Source organism: Macaca mulatta, chromosome 1 (assembly GCF_049350105.2).
Source record: "Macaca mulatta isolate MMU2019108-1 chromosome 1, T2T-MMU8v2.0, whole genome shotgun sequence".
Taxonomy (NCBI): Eukaryota; Metazoa; Chordata; class Mammalia; order Primates; family Cercopithecidae; genus Macaca; species Macaca mulatta.
Window position 1 is genome coordinate 116,546,620 of NC_133406.1, and position 18,946 is coordinate 116,565,565.

Consider the following 18,946-nt stretch of genomic DNA (forward strand, 5'->3'; position numbering starts at 1 on the left):
CGGCACCCAGAACCTCCGAAGACCGGAAGGCCCCGCTCAGGCCCCGACCCCGCCCCGGCCCGGCAGCCGGTAGGTGCCGTGCGCAACCCTCCGGAAGCTGCCGCCCCTTTCCCCTTTTATGGGAATACTTTTTAAAAAAAATTAAAGTTCGCTGACGCCACCCAGTAGGACTAGCCGCCCTAAAACCGTGATCAAGGAGCTCCTCGCCACTTCTCACTTCCGCTTCCTTCCAGTAAGGAGTCGGGGTCTTCCCCAGTTTTCTTGCCAGGCGGCGGCGGCGGCGGCGACTGGCGATGTTTGGCCTCAAAAGAAACGCGGTAATCGGACTCAACCTCTACTGTGGGGGGGCCGGCTTGGGGGCCGGCAGCGGCGGCGCCACCCCTCCGGGAGGGCGGCTTTTGGCTACGGAGAAGGAGGCCTCGGCCCGGCGAGAGATAGGGGGAGGGGAGGCCGGCACGGTGATTGGCGGAAGCGCCGGCGCAAGCCCCCCGGCCGCCCTCACGCCAGACGCCCGGAGGGTCGCGCGGCCGCCGCCCATTGGCGCGGAGGTCCCCGACGTCACCGCGAGCCCCGCGAGGCTGCTTTTCTTTGCGCCCACCCGCCGCGCGTCGCCGCTTGAGGAGATGGAAGCCCCGGCCGCCGACGCCATCATGTCGCCCGAAGAGGAGCTGGACGGGTACGAGCCGGAGCCTCTCGGGAAGCGGCCGGCTGTCCTGCCCCTGCTGGAGTTGGTCGGGGAATCTGGTAATAGCCCCAGTACGGATGGGTCACTACCCTCGACGCCGCCGCCAGCAGAGGAGGAGGAGGACGAGTTGTACCGGCAGTCGCTGGAGATTATCTCTCGGTACCTTCGGGAGCAGGCCACCGGCGCCAAGGACACAAAGCCAATGGGCAGGTCTGGGGCCACCAGCAGGAAGGCTCTGGAGACCTTACGACGGGTTGGGGATGGCGTGCAGCGCAACCACGAGACGGCCTTCCAAGGTAAGGGGGTTCATTAATCGCCAAGGCCTCACTCCCTTTTTTCCATCTCTCCCTGGACTCACCCGCCGAGGGTGGGTGGAAACCGAAACGAGTCAGTGTTGAAACGTGTCTCATCCTATTCCTGAAACCAGAATATTCTGGCCTTGAGTCATTGTTTCCGCCCATCTTGATTCTTTTGGAAATGGCAGCTCTTGTTCAAAGACCGGAAAGGGTGGGATGTCAATTCCAAGTGGGGTCGACCTGAGTTCTATAAATCCCAGTAGCCACTTTCCCGCCGTGGGTGGGCAGGCGAATCTTGCGCCGGTTTAGACAAAGGAGGCCGTGAGGACCTGCATGCTTTTCTTCCCCAGGCATGCTTCGGAAACTGGACATCAAAAACGAAGACGATGTCAAATCTTTGTCTCGAGTGATGGTCCATGTTTTCAGCGACGGCGTAACAAACTGGGGCAGGATTGTGACTCTCATTTCTTTTGGTGCCTTTGTGGCGAAACACTTGAAGACCATAAACCAAGAAAGCTGCATCGAACCATTAGCAGAAAGTATCACAGACGTTCTCGTAAGGACAAAACGGGACTGGCTAGTTAAACAAAGAGGCTGGGTAAGTTTTCCTTAAGGATGAAAGGGGACTTGGAGTGGAAGTAGAATGAAGGATTTATTTAGAGAGGTGGGGATATCTAAAGGTTTTTATGACGCACGGCTGTTTGCAGGCTCTAACTAAAGGACCATTGTTTATTTGATAATGATTTAAGTAGTGGATCCTTAGAGATAGTGGTATGGCGGTCTTGAATTGTATCAAAAATCTTGGTTTTCTCTAGGCTATTTTTTGTTCCAGTTCAGTTGAATACTCTTCAGTGGATTCAAACCATGAAGAAATAAGTCACCAGGGGAGGATAGCTGAAATACATTCCTAAGGCGCTCCCTGTTTTAATTGAGAAGATACGGGGTGGACCTTGCGTTTTAAACAGAAACCCAGATCTGATGCAGGATGTACTTAACCACGTTGAGAAAAACTGATCTTCGCAGTTGAGGTGTTACTGAAATATTAGGTGGTGGAGATTTGAGAATAAGTGTTTTAGTCTTTTACTTCATGGGAACTCTGGAAGTCCCTTGGTTTGGATAAATCCTAATATGACCAAGATAGTACTGTAAAATGAAGTTTAACTATCATGGGTGCCCACTTAAGAAACTGAAGAACTTAGAAATGTCTTTTTTTTTTTTTTTTTTTTTTGCCCCAGGGTGAATAATAATTGGTTTACTGTTGTTTTAGGGGGGATCCTTAGATATTTTAATTTACCTTTTTTCTGGATAGTAGTGTTGTTAAGAGAGCAGAAACCCATACTTGAAAATGTGCTTGTCTTTTTTGTTTTGTAGGATGGGTTTGTGGAGTTCTTCCATGTAGAGGACCTAGAAGGTGGCATCAGAAATGTGCTGCTGGCTTTTGCAGGTGTTGCTGGAGTAGGAGCTGGTTTGGCATATCTAATAAGATAGCCTTACTGTAAGTGCAATAGTTGACTTTTAACCAACCACCACCACCAACCACCAAAACCAGTTTATGCAGTTGGACTGCAAGCTGTAACTTCCAAGAGGTGCACCCTAGCAACCTAGCCAGAAAAGCAAGTGGCAAGAGGATTATGGCTAACGAGAATAAATACATGGGAAAAGTGCTGCCCATTGATAGAAGAGTCACTGTCTGAAAGAAGCAAAGCTCAGTTTCAGCAACAAACAAACTTTGTTTGGGAAGCTATGGAGGAGGACTTTTAGATTTAGTGAAGATGGTAGGGTGGAAAGACTTAATTTCCTTGTTGAGAACAGGAAAGTGGCCAGTAGTCAGGCAAGTCATAGAATTGATTACCCGCCGAATTCATTAATTTCCTGTAGTGTTAAGAGAAGCACTAACAATGCCAGTGACCTGTGTAAAAGCTACAAGGAATAGAACTATGACTGTAAGCCTCAGTACTGTACAAGGGAAGCTTTTCCTCTCTATAATTAGCTTTCCCAGTATACTTCTTGAAATAGAAAGTCCAAGTGTTCAGGACTTTTATACCTGTTATACTTTGGCTTGGTTTCCATGATTCTTACTTCATTAGCCTAGTTTATGGCCAATAATACTTGATGGGGAAGACTCAGTAATTAGTTATGAATATGGATATCCTCAATTCTTAAGACAAACAATTTGTAAATGTATTTGTAAAAATTGTATATATTTTTACAGAAAGTCTATTTCTTTGCAACAATGAGAGTATCGAATTTACATTAGTTTTTTTCATACCCTTTTGAACTTTGCAACTTCGGTAATTAGGAACCTGTTTCTTACAGCTTTTCTATGCTAAACTTTGTTCTGTTCAGTTCTAGAGTGTATACAGAACGAATTGATGTGTAACTGTACGCAAACTGGTTGTAGTGGAACCAATCTGATTGATAAACTATGCAGGTTTAAATTTTCTTATCTGATTTTGGTAAGTATTCCTTAGATAGGTTTTTCTTTGAAAACCTGAGATTGAGAGGTTGATGAATGGAAATTCTTTCACTTCATTATATGCAAGTTTTCAATAATTAGGTCTAAGTGGAGTTTTAAAGTTACTGATGACTTACAAATAATGGGCTCTGATTGGGCAATACTCATTTGAGTTCCTTCCATTTGACCTAATTTAACTGGTGAAATTTAAACTGAATTCATGAGCGCATCTTTAAAGCTTTTACTAAAAGATTTTCAGCTGTTCTGAATGGAACTCGTTAGCCGTGTGCATATAAAAAGATCACATCAGGTGGATGGAGAGACATTTGATCCCTTGTTTGCTTAATAAATTGTAAAATGATGGCTTGGAAAAGCAAGCAAGTCTAACCATGGTGCTATTATTAGGCTTGTTACACACACAGGTCTAAGCCTAGTATGTCAATAAAACAAATACTGTTTTGTTTCTATTAATGATTCCCAAACTTTGTTTCAAATTTTTGCATTGGCATCTTTGGATTTCAGTCTTGATGTTTGTTCTATCAGACTTACCTTTTATTTCCTGTCCTTCCTTGAAATTGCTGCTTGTTCTGCTCCCTCAACAGATATTTATATCAAGTCTACAGCTTTCCCCTGCCATCCCTTTCTAGCCCTTTTAGATTTTGGCACTGTGAAACCCTGCTGGGAACCTGAGTGACCCTCCCTCCCCGCCAAGAGTCCACAGACCTTTCATCTCTCATGAACTTTATCCTGTTAGCAGGTGGTGATACCATGGGTGCTGTGACACTAACAGTCATTGAGGGGTGGGAGGAAGTCCCTTTTCCTTAGACTGGTATCTTTTCAACTATTGTTTTATCCTGTTTTGGGGGGAAATGTGTCAAAAGTCCCCTCAGGAATTTTCAGAGGAGGGAACATCTTACGAGGCTTTCTCTAAAGTTTCCTATGTATATGAGTATGCTCACTTAAATTTACAGAATGAGGTGAGCTGTGTTAAACCTCAGAGTTTAAAAGCTACTGATAAACTGAAGAAAGTGTCTATATTGGAACTAGGGTCATTTGAAAGCTTCAGTCTCTGAGCATGACCTTTAGTCTGTGGACTCCATTTAAAAATAGGCATGAATAAGATGACTAAGAATGTAATGGGGAAGAATTGCCCTGCCTGCCCATCCCAGAGCCATAATGTCAACTTTGTTAGAGCTATTTTTACCTATCTATTTATCGTTCTTGATCATAAGCCACTTATTTATATCATGTATCTCTAAGGACCTAAAAGCACTTTATGTAGTTTTTAATATTAATCTTAAGATCTAGTTACGGTAACTAAAACAGCCTGTCTCCCAAATCCAGTGGAAACAAGTGCATAGATGTGAATTGGTTTTTAGGTGCCCCACTTCCCAATTCATTAGGTATGACTGGAAATACAGACAAGGATCTTAGTTGATATTTTGGGCTTAGGGCACCCCAAGTGGTTTGGGAAAGGAGGAGGGGAGTGGTGGGTTTATAGGGAGAGGACGAGGCAGGTGGTCTGAGTGCTGACTGTCAGCTACATAGTTCAGGCAAATCCTCCAAAAGGGAAAGGGAGGGGCTGCTTAGAAGGATGGCGCTCTCAGTGACTACTTTTTGACTTCTGTTTGTCTTATGCTTCTCTCAGGGAAAAACATGCAGTCCTCTAGTGTTCATGTGCATTCTGTGGGGGTGAACACCTTGGTTCTGGCTAAACAGCTAGTACTTTTGATAGCTGTGCCAGGAAAAGGACCAACTACAAATTAATGTTGGTTGTAAAATGTAGTGTGTTTCCCTAACTTCCTGTTTTTCCTGAGAAAGAAAATAAATCTTTTATTCAAATACAGGGTGTGATATGGGTCTTTTCTCATCGACGCCTCTTTTCCTTCCCCCTCTTAGGCAAACCTTTTAGAGAAGTCAGCTGAGCAAATATGTATAGGTGCATTCAAAGCAAAAGCCTCACAAAGCTGATTTGCCTTAGAGCAAAGGACAGTTCCTTTCTTCAATTCAAATTAGAGGTGTTGGGTTTTTAATTAAATATATTACTGCTGTACTTGGAGGAGTTCCTAAACCTCCAAGTAAAAAAATTAAAAACCTTCTGAAAAAAAAATCAAAATCTGTCTTGATTTATTTATTTTTTTGAGACGAGGTTTCGCTCTTGTTGCCCAGGCTGGAGTGCAATGGTGTGATCTCGGCTCACCACAACCTCTGCCTCCTGGGTTCAAGCAGTTCTCCTGCCTCAGCCTCCCAAGTAGCTGGGATTACAAACATGCGCCACCACACGCAGCTAATTTTGTATTTTTAGGGTTTCTCTGTGTTGGTCGGGCTGGTCTCGAACTCCCGACCTCAGGTGATCCGCCCACCTTTGCCTCCCAAAGTGCTGAGATTGCAGGCGTGAACCACCGTGCCCAACCTGTGTCTCGGTTTTTTGAATCACCAGGTGTTGGTTGGTTTGTTTTGTTTTGAGGCAGAGTCTCACTCTGTCGCCCAGGCTAGAGTGCAGTGGCACAATCCCGGCTCACTGTAACCTCAGCCTCCCGAGTAGCTGGGATCACAGGTGCCTGCCACCATGCCCGGCTAATTTTTTTTTTGAGATGGAGTCACGCTCTGTCGCCCAGGCTAGAGTACAGAGGCGCGATCTCGGCTTAGTGCAAGCTCTGCCGCCTCCCAGCTTCACACCATTCTCCTGCCTCAGCCTCCCGAGAAGCTGGGACTACAGGCGCCTGCCACCACGCCTGGCTAATTTTTTTTTTTGTATTTTTAGTAGACACGGGGTTTCACCATGTTTGCCAGGATGGTCTTGATCTCCTGACCTCGTGATCCGCCCGCCTTGGCCTCCCAAAGTGCTGGGATTACAGGCGTGAGCCACCGCGCCCGGCCTGCCTGGCTAATTTTTGTATTTTTTAGTAGAGGTGGGGTTTGGCATGTTGGTCAGGCTGGTCTTGAACTCCTGATCTCAATGATCCACCTGCCTCAGCCTAAGCGCTGGGATTACAGGCCTGAGCCACCGCGCCTGGCCTTGATCTTGAGGTAAGAGGGTACTGTACAGCATTTACTCTATCATAACACCTAAATAATACCTAAAGTTAAAAGAGTTTTGATGAAGTTCTTGGGAGCAGTGCTTTTCCCCTTCCATTTTCCAAAAGGAAAAAGCCAGTCAATTTCAAAAACCCCTATCCTGCCCTTTATTTTCGGGTACCTTGAAAGCAAGCTAAATCACCATGGAAATGTGCAAATGTGAGGTTTGCATACTTGGTTTTAAGCCTTGAGCACCAGATGCTAATCAGGCAGTCAGGATTCTGTGCCTTCCTGCATTCAGTTGGATTTCTATTTAAAAGCACGTTTTGGTTTGGAAGCCCCTTTCTGGAGCCTAACTACCAAAAGGCAGCAGCTTTTTGTATCATTACAAAGAAAGCTGTGTAAGTGCACTCCCAAGCCCAAGCCTTGGCCTGAGTTAAGTTAGTGCTATTGCTCCCGTTGATGTGCTATGATGTGAAGCCGTTTCTGGTGCAGTGTTCCTTTGCTCAGCACCTTAAAAACTTGGATTTAATAGTAACTGGGTAACCTTAATCACTAGTCAGAATAATCAACACTTTGCTTTATTTGACATAACCAGACTTTCTCAGTTCCTGTTTTGTGTCTAGAGCAAGGTCTTCATACTGTTTTCGTTCAGAAAATTTTTATTTAAAACAGTTGTGACAGCTGAAGCATTTTACAAAATTAAAGTGAAATAACTTGTACAACTGGTGTGTAGCATGGCTCCAGCCAGATGCCCAGAGCACTAGCCATTAATTACTGGAGTTCAGATGATCAGTTGAGTCTCTATCCTAGTTTTTTTTTTTTTTTTTTTTTTTTTTTTTTTTTTTTTGAGACGGAGTCTCGCTCTGTCACCCAGGCTGGAGTGCAGTGGCCGGATCTCAGCTCACTGCAAGCTCCGCCTCCCGGGTTTACACCATTCTCCTGCCTCAGCCTCCCGAGTAGCTGGGACTACAGGCGCCCGCCACCACGCCCGGCTAATTTTTTGTATTTTTTTAGTAGAGACGGGGTTTCACCGTGTTAGCCCAGATGGTCTTGATCTCCTGACCTCGTGATCCGCCCGTCTCCGCCTCCCAAAGTGCTGGGATTACAGGCTTGAGCCACCGCGCCCGGCCTCTATCCTAGTTTTTACTTCACTTGTTCAATCATTATGGAACTTTGTTTCTAGAACGCTGCCACTCTTCAAAGGCTTCTCAATTTCAAAATCGAAAGCTTAATTCTTTTCTTCTTAGTTTCAAAGTTGTTACAGTGTTATCTTACCTATGTGAAGTATGTGGAAAGTTGGGGGCTGGGGATTTTCCTCCAGGTGGATTAAGAAACTGCTCTCTGGTCTGGGCTCCGTGGCTCATGCCTGTAATCCCAGCGCTTTAGGAGGCCAAGGTGGAGAGATCACGAGGTCAGGAGTTCGAGGCCAGTCTGGCCAACATAGTGAAAACCCATCTCTACTAAAAATACAAAAAAATTAGCTGGGCATGGTGGCGGGTGCCTGTAATCCCAGCTACTTGGGAGGCTGAGGCAGGAGAACCACGTGAACCCGGGAGGAACCCCGGAGGCGGAGGTTGCAGTGAGCTGAGATTGTGCCACTGCACTTCAGCCTGGGTGACAGTGTAAGACTGTCTCAAAAAAAAATAAATACATTTCTGGTGCAGTGTCTCACACCTGTAATCCCAGCACCTTGGGAGGCCAAGGTGGGCTGATCACTTGAGGTGAGAATTTTGAGACCAGCCTGGCCAACACAGTGAAACCCCATCTCTACTAAATATACAGAAATATTAGCCGTGGCCGGGCGCGGTGGCTCAAGCCTGTAATCCCAGCACTTTGGGAGGCTGAGGCGGGTGGATCACGAGGTCAGGAGATCGAGACTATCCTGGCTAACATGGTGAAACCCCGTCTCTACTAAAAATACAAAAAACTAGCCGGGCGTGGTGGCGGGCGACTGTAGTCTCAGCTACTTGGGAGGCTGAGGCGGGAGAATGGCGTGAACCCGGGAGGCGGAGCTTGCAGTGAGCCGAGATCACGCCACTGCACTCCAGCCTGGGAGACACAGCGAGACTCCGTCTCAAAAAAAAAAAAAAGAAATATTAGCCGTGGTGGCGGGCACCAGTATTCCCAGCTATTCAGGAGGTTGAGGCCAGAGAATCGCTTGAACCCAGGAGGTGGAGATTGCAGTGAGCCAAGATCATGCCACTGCACTCTAGCCCTCTAGCCTGGGTGACAGAGCGAGACTTCCTCCAAAAACAGAAGAGGCCAGGTGCAGTGGCTCATGCCTGTAATCGCAGCACTTTGGGAGGCCGAGGCAGGCAGATCACCCAAGGTCAGGATTTCGAGACCAGCTTGGCCAACATGGTGAAACCCCATCTCTACTAAAAATACAAAAATTAGCCAGGCATGGGGGCGCGTACCTGTAGTACCAGATTGCAGTGAGCCGCAATCACGCCACTGCGCTCCAACCTGGAGACACAGGGAGACTCCATCTCAAAAAAAAAAAAACCTGAAAATGTGGTGTCCTTTACTAATAATTCTTGGGAAGTAGAAAAAGGATATATGTAGCAAGCTTTTGTTCCCATACTATACCTGGTTTCTAATTGGCAGATCCCTTCTTGACTTGCATAGAATAATAGTTCTTTTCCATTGGTAAATGATAAATCCTCAACATTGAGGTATACTGGGATTTTTTTTTTTTAAGAGGTGGGGTCTCACTCTTGCCCAGGCTGGAGTGCAGTGGGACTCACAGTTCACTGCAGCCTTGAACTCCCATGCTCAAGCAATCCTCCCACCTCAGCCTCCAAAGTAGCTGGGACTACAGGTACCCCACCATGCCTTGTGTTTTGTTTTGTTCACAGAGATGGGGTCTTTCTATATTGCCCAGGCTTGTCTATTTAGCAGGAGCTCTAGACAGCCAGATGTTGAGAGTCTTCATTTTTCTATTACATGACAGTAGACTGCTTACTATGTATCATGAACTGTTAGATGCTGGAATTATAAAGAGATCATTCTTACCCTTAAGAAACTCAAAAAGACTGGGCGCAGTGGCTCAAGCCTATAATCCCAGCACTTTGGGAGGCTGAGATGGGCGGATCACAAGGTCAGCAGATCGAGACCATCCTGGCTAACATGGTGAAACCCCGTCTCTACTAAAAAAATACAAAAAAACTAGCCAGGTGAGGTGGCGGGCACCTGTAGTCCCAGCTACTCGGGAGGCTGAGGCAGGAGAGTGGCGTAAACTCAGGAGGCGGAGCTTGCAGTGAGCCGAGATCCGGCCACTGCACTCCAGCCTGGGCGACAGATCGAGACTCCGTCTCAAAAAAAAAAAACAAACAAAAAAAAAGAAACTAAAAAAAAGCCAGGTGCGATGGCTCACGCCTGTAATCCCAGCACTTTGGGAGGCTGAGGTGGGCGGAACACGAGGTCAGGAGATCGAGACCATCCTGGCTAACACAGTGAAACCCCATCTCTACAAAAAATACAAAAAATTAGCCAGACGTGGTGGCGGGCGCTTGTAGTCCCAGCTACTTAGGAGGCTGAGGCAGGAGGGTGGCATGAACCTGGGAGGTGGAGCTTGCAGTGAGACGAGATTGCGCCACTGCACTCCAGCCTGGGCAACAGAGCGAGACTCCGTCTCAAAAAAAAAACTCACAAAAAGAGGCTGGGCACGGTGGCTCACGCCTGTAATCCCAACACTTTGGGAGGTGGAGGCGGGCAGATCACAAGGTCAGGAGTTCGAGACCCCCCTGGCCAATAAGGTGAAACCCCATCTCTACTAAAAATACAAAAATTAGCCAGGCGTGGTGGTAGACACTTGTAGTCCCAGCTACTCAGGAGGCTGAGGCAGGAGAATTGCTTGAACCTGGGAGGCGGAGGTTGCAGTGAGCTGAGATTGGGCCACTGCCTCCAGCCTGGGACAGAGCGAGACAATGTCTCAAAAAAAAAAAAAGAAAAAAAAAAACTCAAAAGAAGACTGGGGAATAGTTCAAAATAAACATGACAACTACATGTCAAAAAGCTATAAAGGACGTGGGGACATTTGCAGAAATTTATGGATTGTATGTTAATATTGTATTGATGTTAAATTTCTTTTTTCTTTTTTTTTTTTTTTTGAGACGGAGTCTCGCTGTGTCTCCCAGGCTGGAGTACAGTGGCATGATCTCGGCTCACTGCAAGCTCCGCCTCCCGGGTTCACGCCATTCTCCCGCCTCAGCCTCCCAAGTAGCTGAGACTACAGGCACCCGCCACCACGCCCGGCTAGTTTTTTGTATTTTTAGTAGAGACGGGGTTTCACCATGTTAGCCAGGATAGTCTCGATCTCCTGACCTCGTGATCCACCCGCCTCGGCCTCCCAAAGTGCTGGGATTACAGGCTTGAGCCACCGCGCCCAGCCGATGTTAAATTTCTTGAGTATTATACCTTGTTTTTAGGAGATGTGTGCTAAGGAATTTATGCATAACGAATCCCATAATGAGAAGGCAAATGTGGCTAGATGTTAAAGTTTGCGATCTAGCTGGGCGCAGTGGTTCATGCCTGTAACCCCAGCACTTTGGGAGGCCAAGGCAGGCAGATTGCTTAAACCCAGGAGTTTGAGACCAGCCTGGGCAACATGGTGAAACCCCATCTCTACTAAAAATACAAAAAAATTAGCTGGGCATGGTGGCTCATGGCTGTAGGCCCAGCTACTCGGGAGGCTGAGGCTCCAGAATCACCAGAACCCGGGAAGCAGAGCTTGCAGTGAGCCAAGATCACACCACTGCACTGCACTCCAGCCTGGGCGACAGAGCGAGACTCCATCTCAAAAAAAAAAAAAAAATTGGCCAGGCACAGTTGTACGCACCTATAGTCCCAGATATTCTGGAGGCTAAGGCAGAAGAATCACCTGAGCCCCAGAGTTCAGGGCTATAGTGTGCTATGTTGATCTGGTGTTCACGCGAAGTTCTGCATCAACATGGTGACTTCCTGGGAGTGGGGGACCACCAGGTTGCCTAAGGAGGGGTGAACCTGCCCAGGTTGGAAATAGAGCTGGTCAAAACTCCTGCGCTCATCAGTAGTAGGATTGCACCTGTGAATAGCCAGCCACCGCCCTCCAGCATGGGCAACATAGCAAGACCCTGCCTCTTAAGATAAAAATTGGAAAACACTGGTAGGGAAAAAAAGGCTCTTTGGTCTAAATAAGTCTGCATTGGGTATACATGACACACAACTGGATGGATTGTGTTTATTTAGGAAGTAGAAAAGACTCAATTGCTTCCTATATCATGTTAAAGTGGTGACCCTAAGCACACAATATCAGGGTCACAGCCATCTTTGAATCTAGACTGAAGGAGCTGGCATTGGCAGGCCTGGTTTGAATAAAGTTGCCCTTTTAAGAGCATCACCTAAGATAGGTCACTGGAGCCTCACTGTTCCTTCACCCTCTAGGTTTTACATAGTCAGGGAAAGGAACCAAGGTTTTGCCTAAGAGCACTATGCTGTCTGCAGAACAGAATTTTAATAAGAGCTCCCAAAAGTTACTTAACTGGAACCCCAAGATACTGAATGGTGGCTTCCACTCTCCCTGATCCTGTTCCCGTGGGAGACTCAACTATTGCTATTCCCATCCTAATTCAAAAAACCAGTTTGCTCTAGCTGCCCAGACTTCCCCACAGGCTGCATTCTTGCCCATGAGCTCATTGTTTTGGCTTCTTTGCCTGTATAAATCTACTGCCAGTGCCAGAGGTCTCAGCCCGGGGCCCCCTAACTAGCTGGGGCTGCATTCCATTCAGAATTTCACCACCCCCACTTGGTGTGCTTCCCGCCCTCATGTGGTCACATGTGTATGTTTACTCAAGTTAGCCTGGGACAAGGTGTGCTGGGATAGGCAGCCAAGGAAGCAGAGAAGGAAAAGAATGTTTAACTGTTAGGTTTCATCCTGGATTAGATTTCAGTAAATATGCTTTCAGTTCTGTGCCCTAAAATATGATAATTTTCTTGTCTGGTAGGAGGAGCTGGTTTTGAAAATTTTGCTATACATTTCATAGTCTACCCTACTGGGCTGGTTATGACTCTCAGGTATTCATATTTGAAGGGGAGAATGCAGTTAATTCTCCCTGGGAAACACCGCATTCACATGCATTTTATTCCTGAAGCTCCTATGCCCACATCTATCAGGTCTGCCTTTCTCAGCTCACACCACCATCCTTTAGGTTGCCTGGAGCAATTCCCACCGTCTCTGGCCCTTGGTGGAAATGGGGGGAGGGGAGACAGCTGGCCTGCTGCAAGGGAGCAGCTGTTCCGTTTCACTGCTTTGTTACTGAACTTTCCTGAGGGGAGGATACCTTGTTTATTTCCTTTTGCATGAGAGCCCAGATCTAAGGAAAGTGGAGCACACCTCAGGTGAAGGGCTGTGGGAAGAGCATTTCTCTTACTTTGCAGAGTTTTGGATTAATACTAAATGCTTAAGCGGTATACTCCTTTCTTCCACCCCCCTCTTCTTCATCTGTAAAAACAAAACCAAAAAACAAAACTGCAGGCTGTGGCTGTGGGAGGTGACTTTTTTTCATTTCTCAGAAATCCCTCATGAGGCAAAGCAGAGAAACAGAAAGAGGGAAACAACTTTGTGTCAAAATGAGGTTGTGTGTGTGTGTTTTGAAATGAGGTGGCTTGTTGTCAGCTTTAAGGAACAACAGCTCTGCAGAGGAGCCTGGTGATGGCGGGGAGGAGTGCTGGGCTACCTGCTTCCTTGCCCCTTGCCCCACTTCAAAGCTGGGTGGTTGGGGTCAGGTGTGAAACAGGATGGAAGTCTCTGTATCTTCCCTTCCCCATCATGAACAGTGAAAGGTATATCAGTGCTACTGTATGAAAGAAAAATTTGACCAGTCACGGTGGCTCATGTCTGTAATCCCAGCACTTTGAAAGGCCGAGGCGGGTGGATCACCTGAGGTCAGGAGTTTGAGACCAGCCCGACCAACATGGCAAAACCCTGTCTCTACTAAAAATGGGTGTGGTGCTGTGCACCTGTGGTCCCAGCTACTCGGGAGGCTGAGGCCTGAGAATTGCTTGAACCTGGGATGCAGAGGTTGCAGTGAGCCTAGCATGCTGCTGCACTCTAGCCTGGGCCAGCAAGACTATGTCTCAAAAAAAAAAAAAAAAAAAAAAGAGTAAATGCTTGTGGCTTACCATTATACATAAGCCTATGTTTGTAAGACAGTGTACCTAACCAACAAAGACCAGGAAAACTGTCATTTCCTGGACCCAGGAAAATTGGCCAGGCGCAGTTGCATGCACCTGTAGTCCCAGATATTCTGGAGGCTAAGGCAGAAGAATCACTTGAGCCCCGGAGTTCAGGGCTATAGTGTGCTATGTTGATCTGGTGTTCACGTGAAGTTCTGCATCAATATGGTGACTTCCTGAGAGTGGGGGACCACCAGGTTGCCTAAGGAGGGGTGAACCTGCCCAGGTTGGAAATAGAGCTGGTCAAAACTCCTGCGCTCATCAGTAGTAGAATTGCACCTGTGAATAGCCAGCCACTGCCCTCCAGCATGGGCAATAGAGCGAGACTCCATCTCAAAAATAAATAAATAAATACAAAATAAAAAATAAATCTCTCTCTATATATATAATTTTAAAAAATTCTTTTATTTTTACATAAATAGAAACAGGGTCTCACTAAGTTGCCCAGGATGGTCTTCAACTCCTGGACTTAGGTGATCCCCCTGCCTTGGCCTCTCATAGTGCTGGGATTACAGGCGTAAGCCACCATGTCTAGCCAAAAATACATTTTTAAAAGTGATTTTGGTCAGGCGTGGTGCCTGTAATCCCAACACTTTGGGAGGCCGAGTCAGGTGGATCACCTGAGGTCAAGAGTTCGAGACCACCCTGACCAACATGGTGAAACCCCGTCTCTATTAAAAATACATTAGCTAGGCCGGGCGCGGTGGCTCAAACCTGTAATCCCAGCACTTTGGGAGGCCGAGACGGGCGGATCACGAGGTCAGGAGATCAAGACCGTCCTGGCTAACACAGTGAAACCCCGTCTCTACTAAAAAAAAAATACAAAAAACTAGCCGGGCGAGGTGGCGGGCGCCTGTAGTCCCAGCTACTCGGGAGGCTGAGGCAGGAGAATGGCGTAAACCCGGGAGGCGGAGCTTGCAGTGAGCTGAGATCCGGCCACTGCACTCCAGCCTGGGCAACAGAGCCAGACTCCGTCTCAACAACAACAAAAAAATACATTAGCTGCACGTGGTAGCGTGTGCCTGTAGTCCCAGCTGCTTGGGGGGCTGAGTCAGGAGAATCGCTTGAACCCGGGAGATGGAGGTTGCAGTGAGCTGAGATCACGCCACTGCACTGCAGCCTGGGCAACAAAAGCAAAACTCTGCCTTTAAAAAAAAAAAAAAAAGTGAAGAAACTAGATCGGAAGCCTCAATTTTCTCCCCTATAAACAGGGCTTAACAATACTGTCAGCTATCTTATTACTGCAAGATTTAAAGAGAGTTTATTGATATACGTGCTTTGTGCTTTTACCTTAAAGCACTATACAAACAGAAGGAGTTTCAGGACTGTCCCTTAAGGGTTTACTCTGTTAACCATTTTCAAATCCTTAAATGCCCTAGGAGAAGCAATTAAGAACCAGGCATCAGTACAGTATGTTGAATTAAAAGGTTCTACAGCTGTATTTTGAGGCCCAGAAGAGACATAAACAGGACTTTCTATGGCTAGGCAGAGCAGGAGTCACCAGTTAGGAAAAATCCCCAGGGTCAGAAACCACCTCCCTGCCAAATTTGCCCTGCTGCCTGTTTTTGTATGGCCCACAAGCTAAGAATCATTTTGGTATTTTTAAATGGTTGAAAAAAATGGGCCAGGCACAGTGGCTCATGCCTGTAATTCCAGCACTTTGGGAGACTGAGGTGGGAGAACTGCTGGAGCCCAGTAGTTCAGGACCAGCCTGGGCAACACAATGAGACCCAGTCTCTACAAAAAAAATTGTTTTTAATTAGCTGGGTGTGGTGACCTGCACCTGTGGTCCCAGCTACTTGGGAGGCTGAAGCAGGAGGATGGATGGCTTGAGCCCTGGAGGTCAAAGCTGTTGTGAGCTATGATTGCGCCCCACCCCCGCACTCTACCCTGGGCAACAAAGCAAGATCCTGTCTTAAAAAAAAAAAAATTAAAACTTCAGTGTCACAAGTCTGATTGGAACACAGCTACGCCCATTTGTTTATTTATCGTCTATGGCTGCTTTGTGCTGCTACAGTAGAGAAGCTGCAATAGAGATGATAGGGCCTGCAAAGCGTAACATATTTATCATCTCTCCTGTAGAGAAAAAGTTTGCCCAACCCTCTACTAGAGCTAAAGAGGAGTCTCATTTTGTGATGAAAGAGGCAGGCAACCAATAGTCAACAGTAAGGAGAAGAGGACTGTAGCGATGGGAGACAGGAAGGGTAACCTTGTTCCATGGGAGATGATCTCTGCCTGTCCATCAAGGGGAGGGCCTTTTGGCCTAGGGATCCCAGGGGTACAGTCTGCTCCTTTTTTTATAATCCCACCCTCTTTCCCCCAGTTTCTTTTACTCTTCACTCAAAATTCAGTGGAGCTATCTCAAGAGATTCAGGTAAGGCTCAGAAGAGCACAGCACACAAACATGCCGACCCAACCTAGCCTTCCTCCCACAGCCCGGGGCTCTTCCCAGGCCTCTCAGCACAGTTCTCCAGCGCTCACAGGAGAAATGCTCCGCTCTGGCCACCTTCCAGCCAGCTCTGTACCTCCCCTTCAGCTGGCAGAGCTGATGGCTCCCTGGCATCTGACTGCCATATCTCATGCATACCTTGTTTTGGATTAATCTTTTACATTCCTCCCTCAAATCCTTTCTTCCTTCAGACTCAGCCCTGAAACACCCTCTTCTGGAGTTTTCCCAGTCTCCTAGGTCAAGTAGCCCAAAAGTCAGGTTTATGCTGGCTACTTTGAGGTTAACCCAAACTTTTTCTGTCTCTTGTTGACAGACTTAGACTTAGGTACTTTCCTGAGGCTTTCTACTTCCTTTAGACGGTGTCTCTGCCCTTTAAAGCTGACACCTCTTCATCACCTACCTGTGGCAAATAAACCACCTCTACTTGAAACACATACCTCCCCAAACCATAATTTCTACCATAGCATGATTCTCCATGGTTCAAAGAGAGGAGAGAGCTTCCTGGGTCCGTTTACTCTGGTGGGGAGGATGCTAACATGAAGTCTTTATTTGTAAACCTGGGGACAAGGGGAGAGCAAGGAATGAGAGAGGGTCTGGCTGGAGAGAATCTGGAGGGAGGCTCTCCTAGCATCTTGTTCTCTCTCTATCCCACCACCCTCCATGTCCATCTAGAGCCTCCCACCAGAGCTCTTCTCTTACAGGTTTCCTGGGAGAAGGTGGCTTGAGGCTGAGACACTTATGCCCTGGGCCAGCCACTGGGTTCCTGTGCTCTGCTTCATTCCTCGTTACCAGAAGGGTGGAATCTGGATGAGTGGAGGTGAGGAGAAGGTTCAAACTCTCCACCAGACCCACGCTGCAGCTGTGAGCACCTGCTTACAGGGAGGCCTGGGGGTTGGGGAAGTCCAGGAGCTAAATTTAGTCCAAAAGCTGCAACTTAAATTGGGTGGGTATTTACCCTGGGGAAGCTGGGAGGGGGAGGGGAGAGGAATCCTGACCCAGCTGAACTCGTGAGAGCACAGATCACCCCTAGTGTCAATGATACTCAAACCACAACCCCCTCCCCCACCCAGCACACCCACAGAAAGGAGGCATCCTCAACAATTTGCAGGCCTTTTGCATGCTTGATCTCTCTTGTGCATATCAAGTTTGTTCCTATCACTACCCCACCCTCATCTCACTTCTCAGGGATCCAGTTCCTCTGAGTCCTTCCCTAAATTCCCACCAGTGCACCAAACCCAGGGGCCCTCCCCACATTCCTCTGCCCTCAGGCTGCAGCTTCTGCTCTCCCCAGTCCCTCCAGAGGGTTTCAGAGGTCAGCGGTGTCTGGCCACACTACTCCCCTCTACGGGGCCAGGAAAAGGGGTTGCTTGGGTCAGGTTCCCCTTCCTGAGAACTTCCACATTGACCCCATAATGACGTCAGTGACCAGAGGAAGGAATCCTTAGGGGCTGCGCTGAGTCCTATCTCTAAAATAAGAGGGGAAGGGGGGCAGACCCCCAGATAAGAGCCCACCTCCTGAGAGGTCAGAGGCTGGAGGCCGAGAGGGAGCTCAGGGGCGGGCAGAAAGAGAAAACGGGTGCTGAAACCGGGGAGCCCTGCGAGGGGCTGCGACCGCACCTCCACCTGCGATTGGTTCTCAGGCTCAGGGCAAACGCCAAACCTGCCCAGCAACAGCCCTGAGCAGAGGGAGGGGAGCTTCGGGGAAGTCAGCTGAGCCGGCGCCGCCCAGCTCGGGGCTTCCAGGAATCGCTGGGAGGGCCCCAGCCTCCACCCCACCCCTCCCTGGGTCTCAGGACTCTGCTTTCGGCCTTCTATACCTACTGGGCGGGCTCGGGTCCCATTTCCCTGGCCCCCCCACATCTGTGACTCCCTGCTGACGCCTCTTTAGGCTCAGCGGAGACGTTGGAACTGGGCTTCCCTTGTGGCCCCCTTTCCTCGCTGCCTGCCCTGGGCTGACGTCAGTTTTGTCTTCCTTCTCCATTCCCTTTTGCCTCCTTCCCCACTCGCTCTCCTCTTAAGGTGTCCAAATTCTTCCTTCTCAGCCACTTTCAACTCAGAGAAAGCCCGAGTCCCAAAGCAACAGGAAGATGTGCGGGGGGCCGCGAGTGTGGGGAGATCCTGCCGCCTGGGGCAACTCTGTCGTACCCCGCAGGGTCCAGGTGCTCAGAAAACAGCAGCCACTGAGTTCACTGTTTCCGCAGGCCCCGTATTCCCCGCCGTGCTCAGCTGGGCTTGTGGAGCCGCGAGCGGGGGCGCTCCTGTGGCACCGCCCCTCCCAGGCAGCCCGGCTTCCAGGAGAGACTTGGCCCCAGGCTCCGAACGGCAGAGGTCTGCCCCTCTTAGGTCGCCTCTAGCAAGTTCTCCACCTTGGGAGAAGCGAGTGGGAGGAGGAAGGAGGAGGCCAGGCTGAGCCATCTCTGAGGAATGTGGCTTTGGCAGGACATCCAGTGCCGCCCCGCTCCTCCCTCAGCCCCGCCCAGGGCCCCGGAGCCGGGCCGGGCTCCTCCCTCTCCAGGGGAAGGGCTCGGGGCAGGAATCCCTTCCCTTTCCCCACCCCAGGAGAAGCCCCAGAGCGTAGGCCAACGCGTACGGCAGAAAGGGGGACAGAAGGCAGGGCTAGAGAAAGGAAACAGAAAAAAAGAGCTTCGACAAGCCAATTGCCCTTCGCTCAGGCCCCAGAGGAAAGGCGCAGATTCCGGGAGACTTCCCAGAGAGACTCGGCCCAAAATAAAGGGCACCGCGGCCGCGCAGCCCTTCCCTCAGCTCTGGAGCCCAGCGCCCCACACCACACCTCAACTGGGAGAACTGGTGACCTCTAGTGGCCC

At 48.6% G+C, this 18,946-nt stretch overlaps 1 protein-coding gene and 2 long non-coding RNA genes across 5 annotated transcripts; all 3 read left to right on the forward strand.

Annotated features, from left to right (window-relative positions):
* The first annotated feature begins 208 nt into the window (after positions 1–208).
* Positions 209–5,278, forward strand: MCL1 (MCL1 apoptosis regulator, BCL2 family member). Of its 3 annotated transcripts, XM_077983907.1 has the most exons (4): positions 209–401; positions 861–981; positions 1,332–1,579; positions 2,353–5,278. In XM_077983907.1, exons 1-4 carry the CDS (start codon positions 294–296, stop codon positions 2,467–2,469), a joined length of 594 nt encoding a protein of 197 aa, XP_077840033.1. In that variant the 5' UTR covers positions 209–293; the 3' UTR covers positions 2,470–5,278.
* Positions 5,279–10,541: 5,263 nt separating this feature from the next.
* LOC144331502 (uncharacterized) lies at positions 10,542–14,042 on the forward strand. The gene is made up of 2 exons (XR_013398755.1): positions 10,542–10,678; positions 10,815–14,042. It is a non-coding gene; the product is annotated as an uncharacterized LOC144331502 (long non-coding RNA).
* A 2,761-nt stretch (positions 14,043–16,803) lies between these two features.
* On the forward strand, positions 16,804–18,931 carry LOC144331511 (uncharacterized). The gene is made up of 3 exons (XR_013398761.1): positions 16,804–16,938; positions 18,323–18,449; positions 18,794–18,931. It is a non-coding gene; the product is annotated as an uncharacterized LOC144331511 (long non-coding RNA).
* Positions 18,932–18,946: the final 15 nt, after the last annotated feature.

Bases quoted from the DNA above. Each gene is read 5' to 3' on its own strand.
- MCL1 (XM_015150719.3), top strand. From the start codon at position 294: ATGTTTGGCCTCAAAAGAAACGCGGTAATCGGACTCAACCTCTACTGT. The intron at 982-2,352 runs GTAAGGGGGTTC...TTTGTTTTGTAG, and splicing joins CCACGAGACGGCCTTCCAAG to GATGGGTTTGTGGAGTTCTT.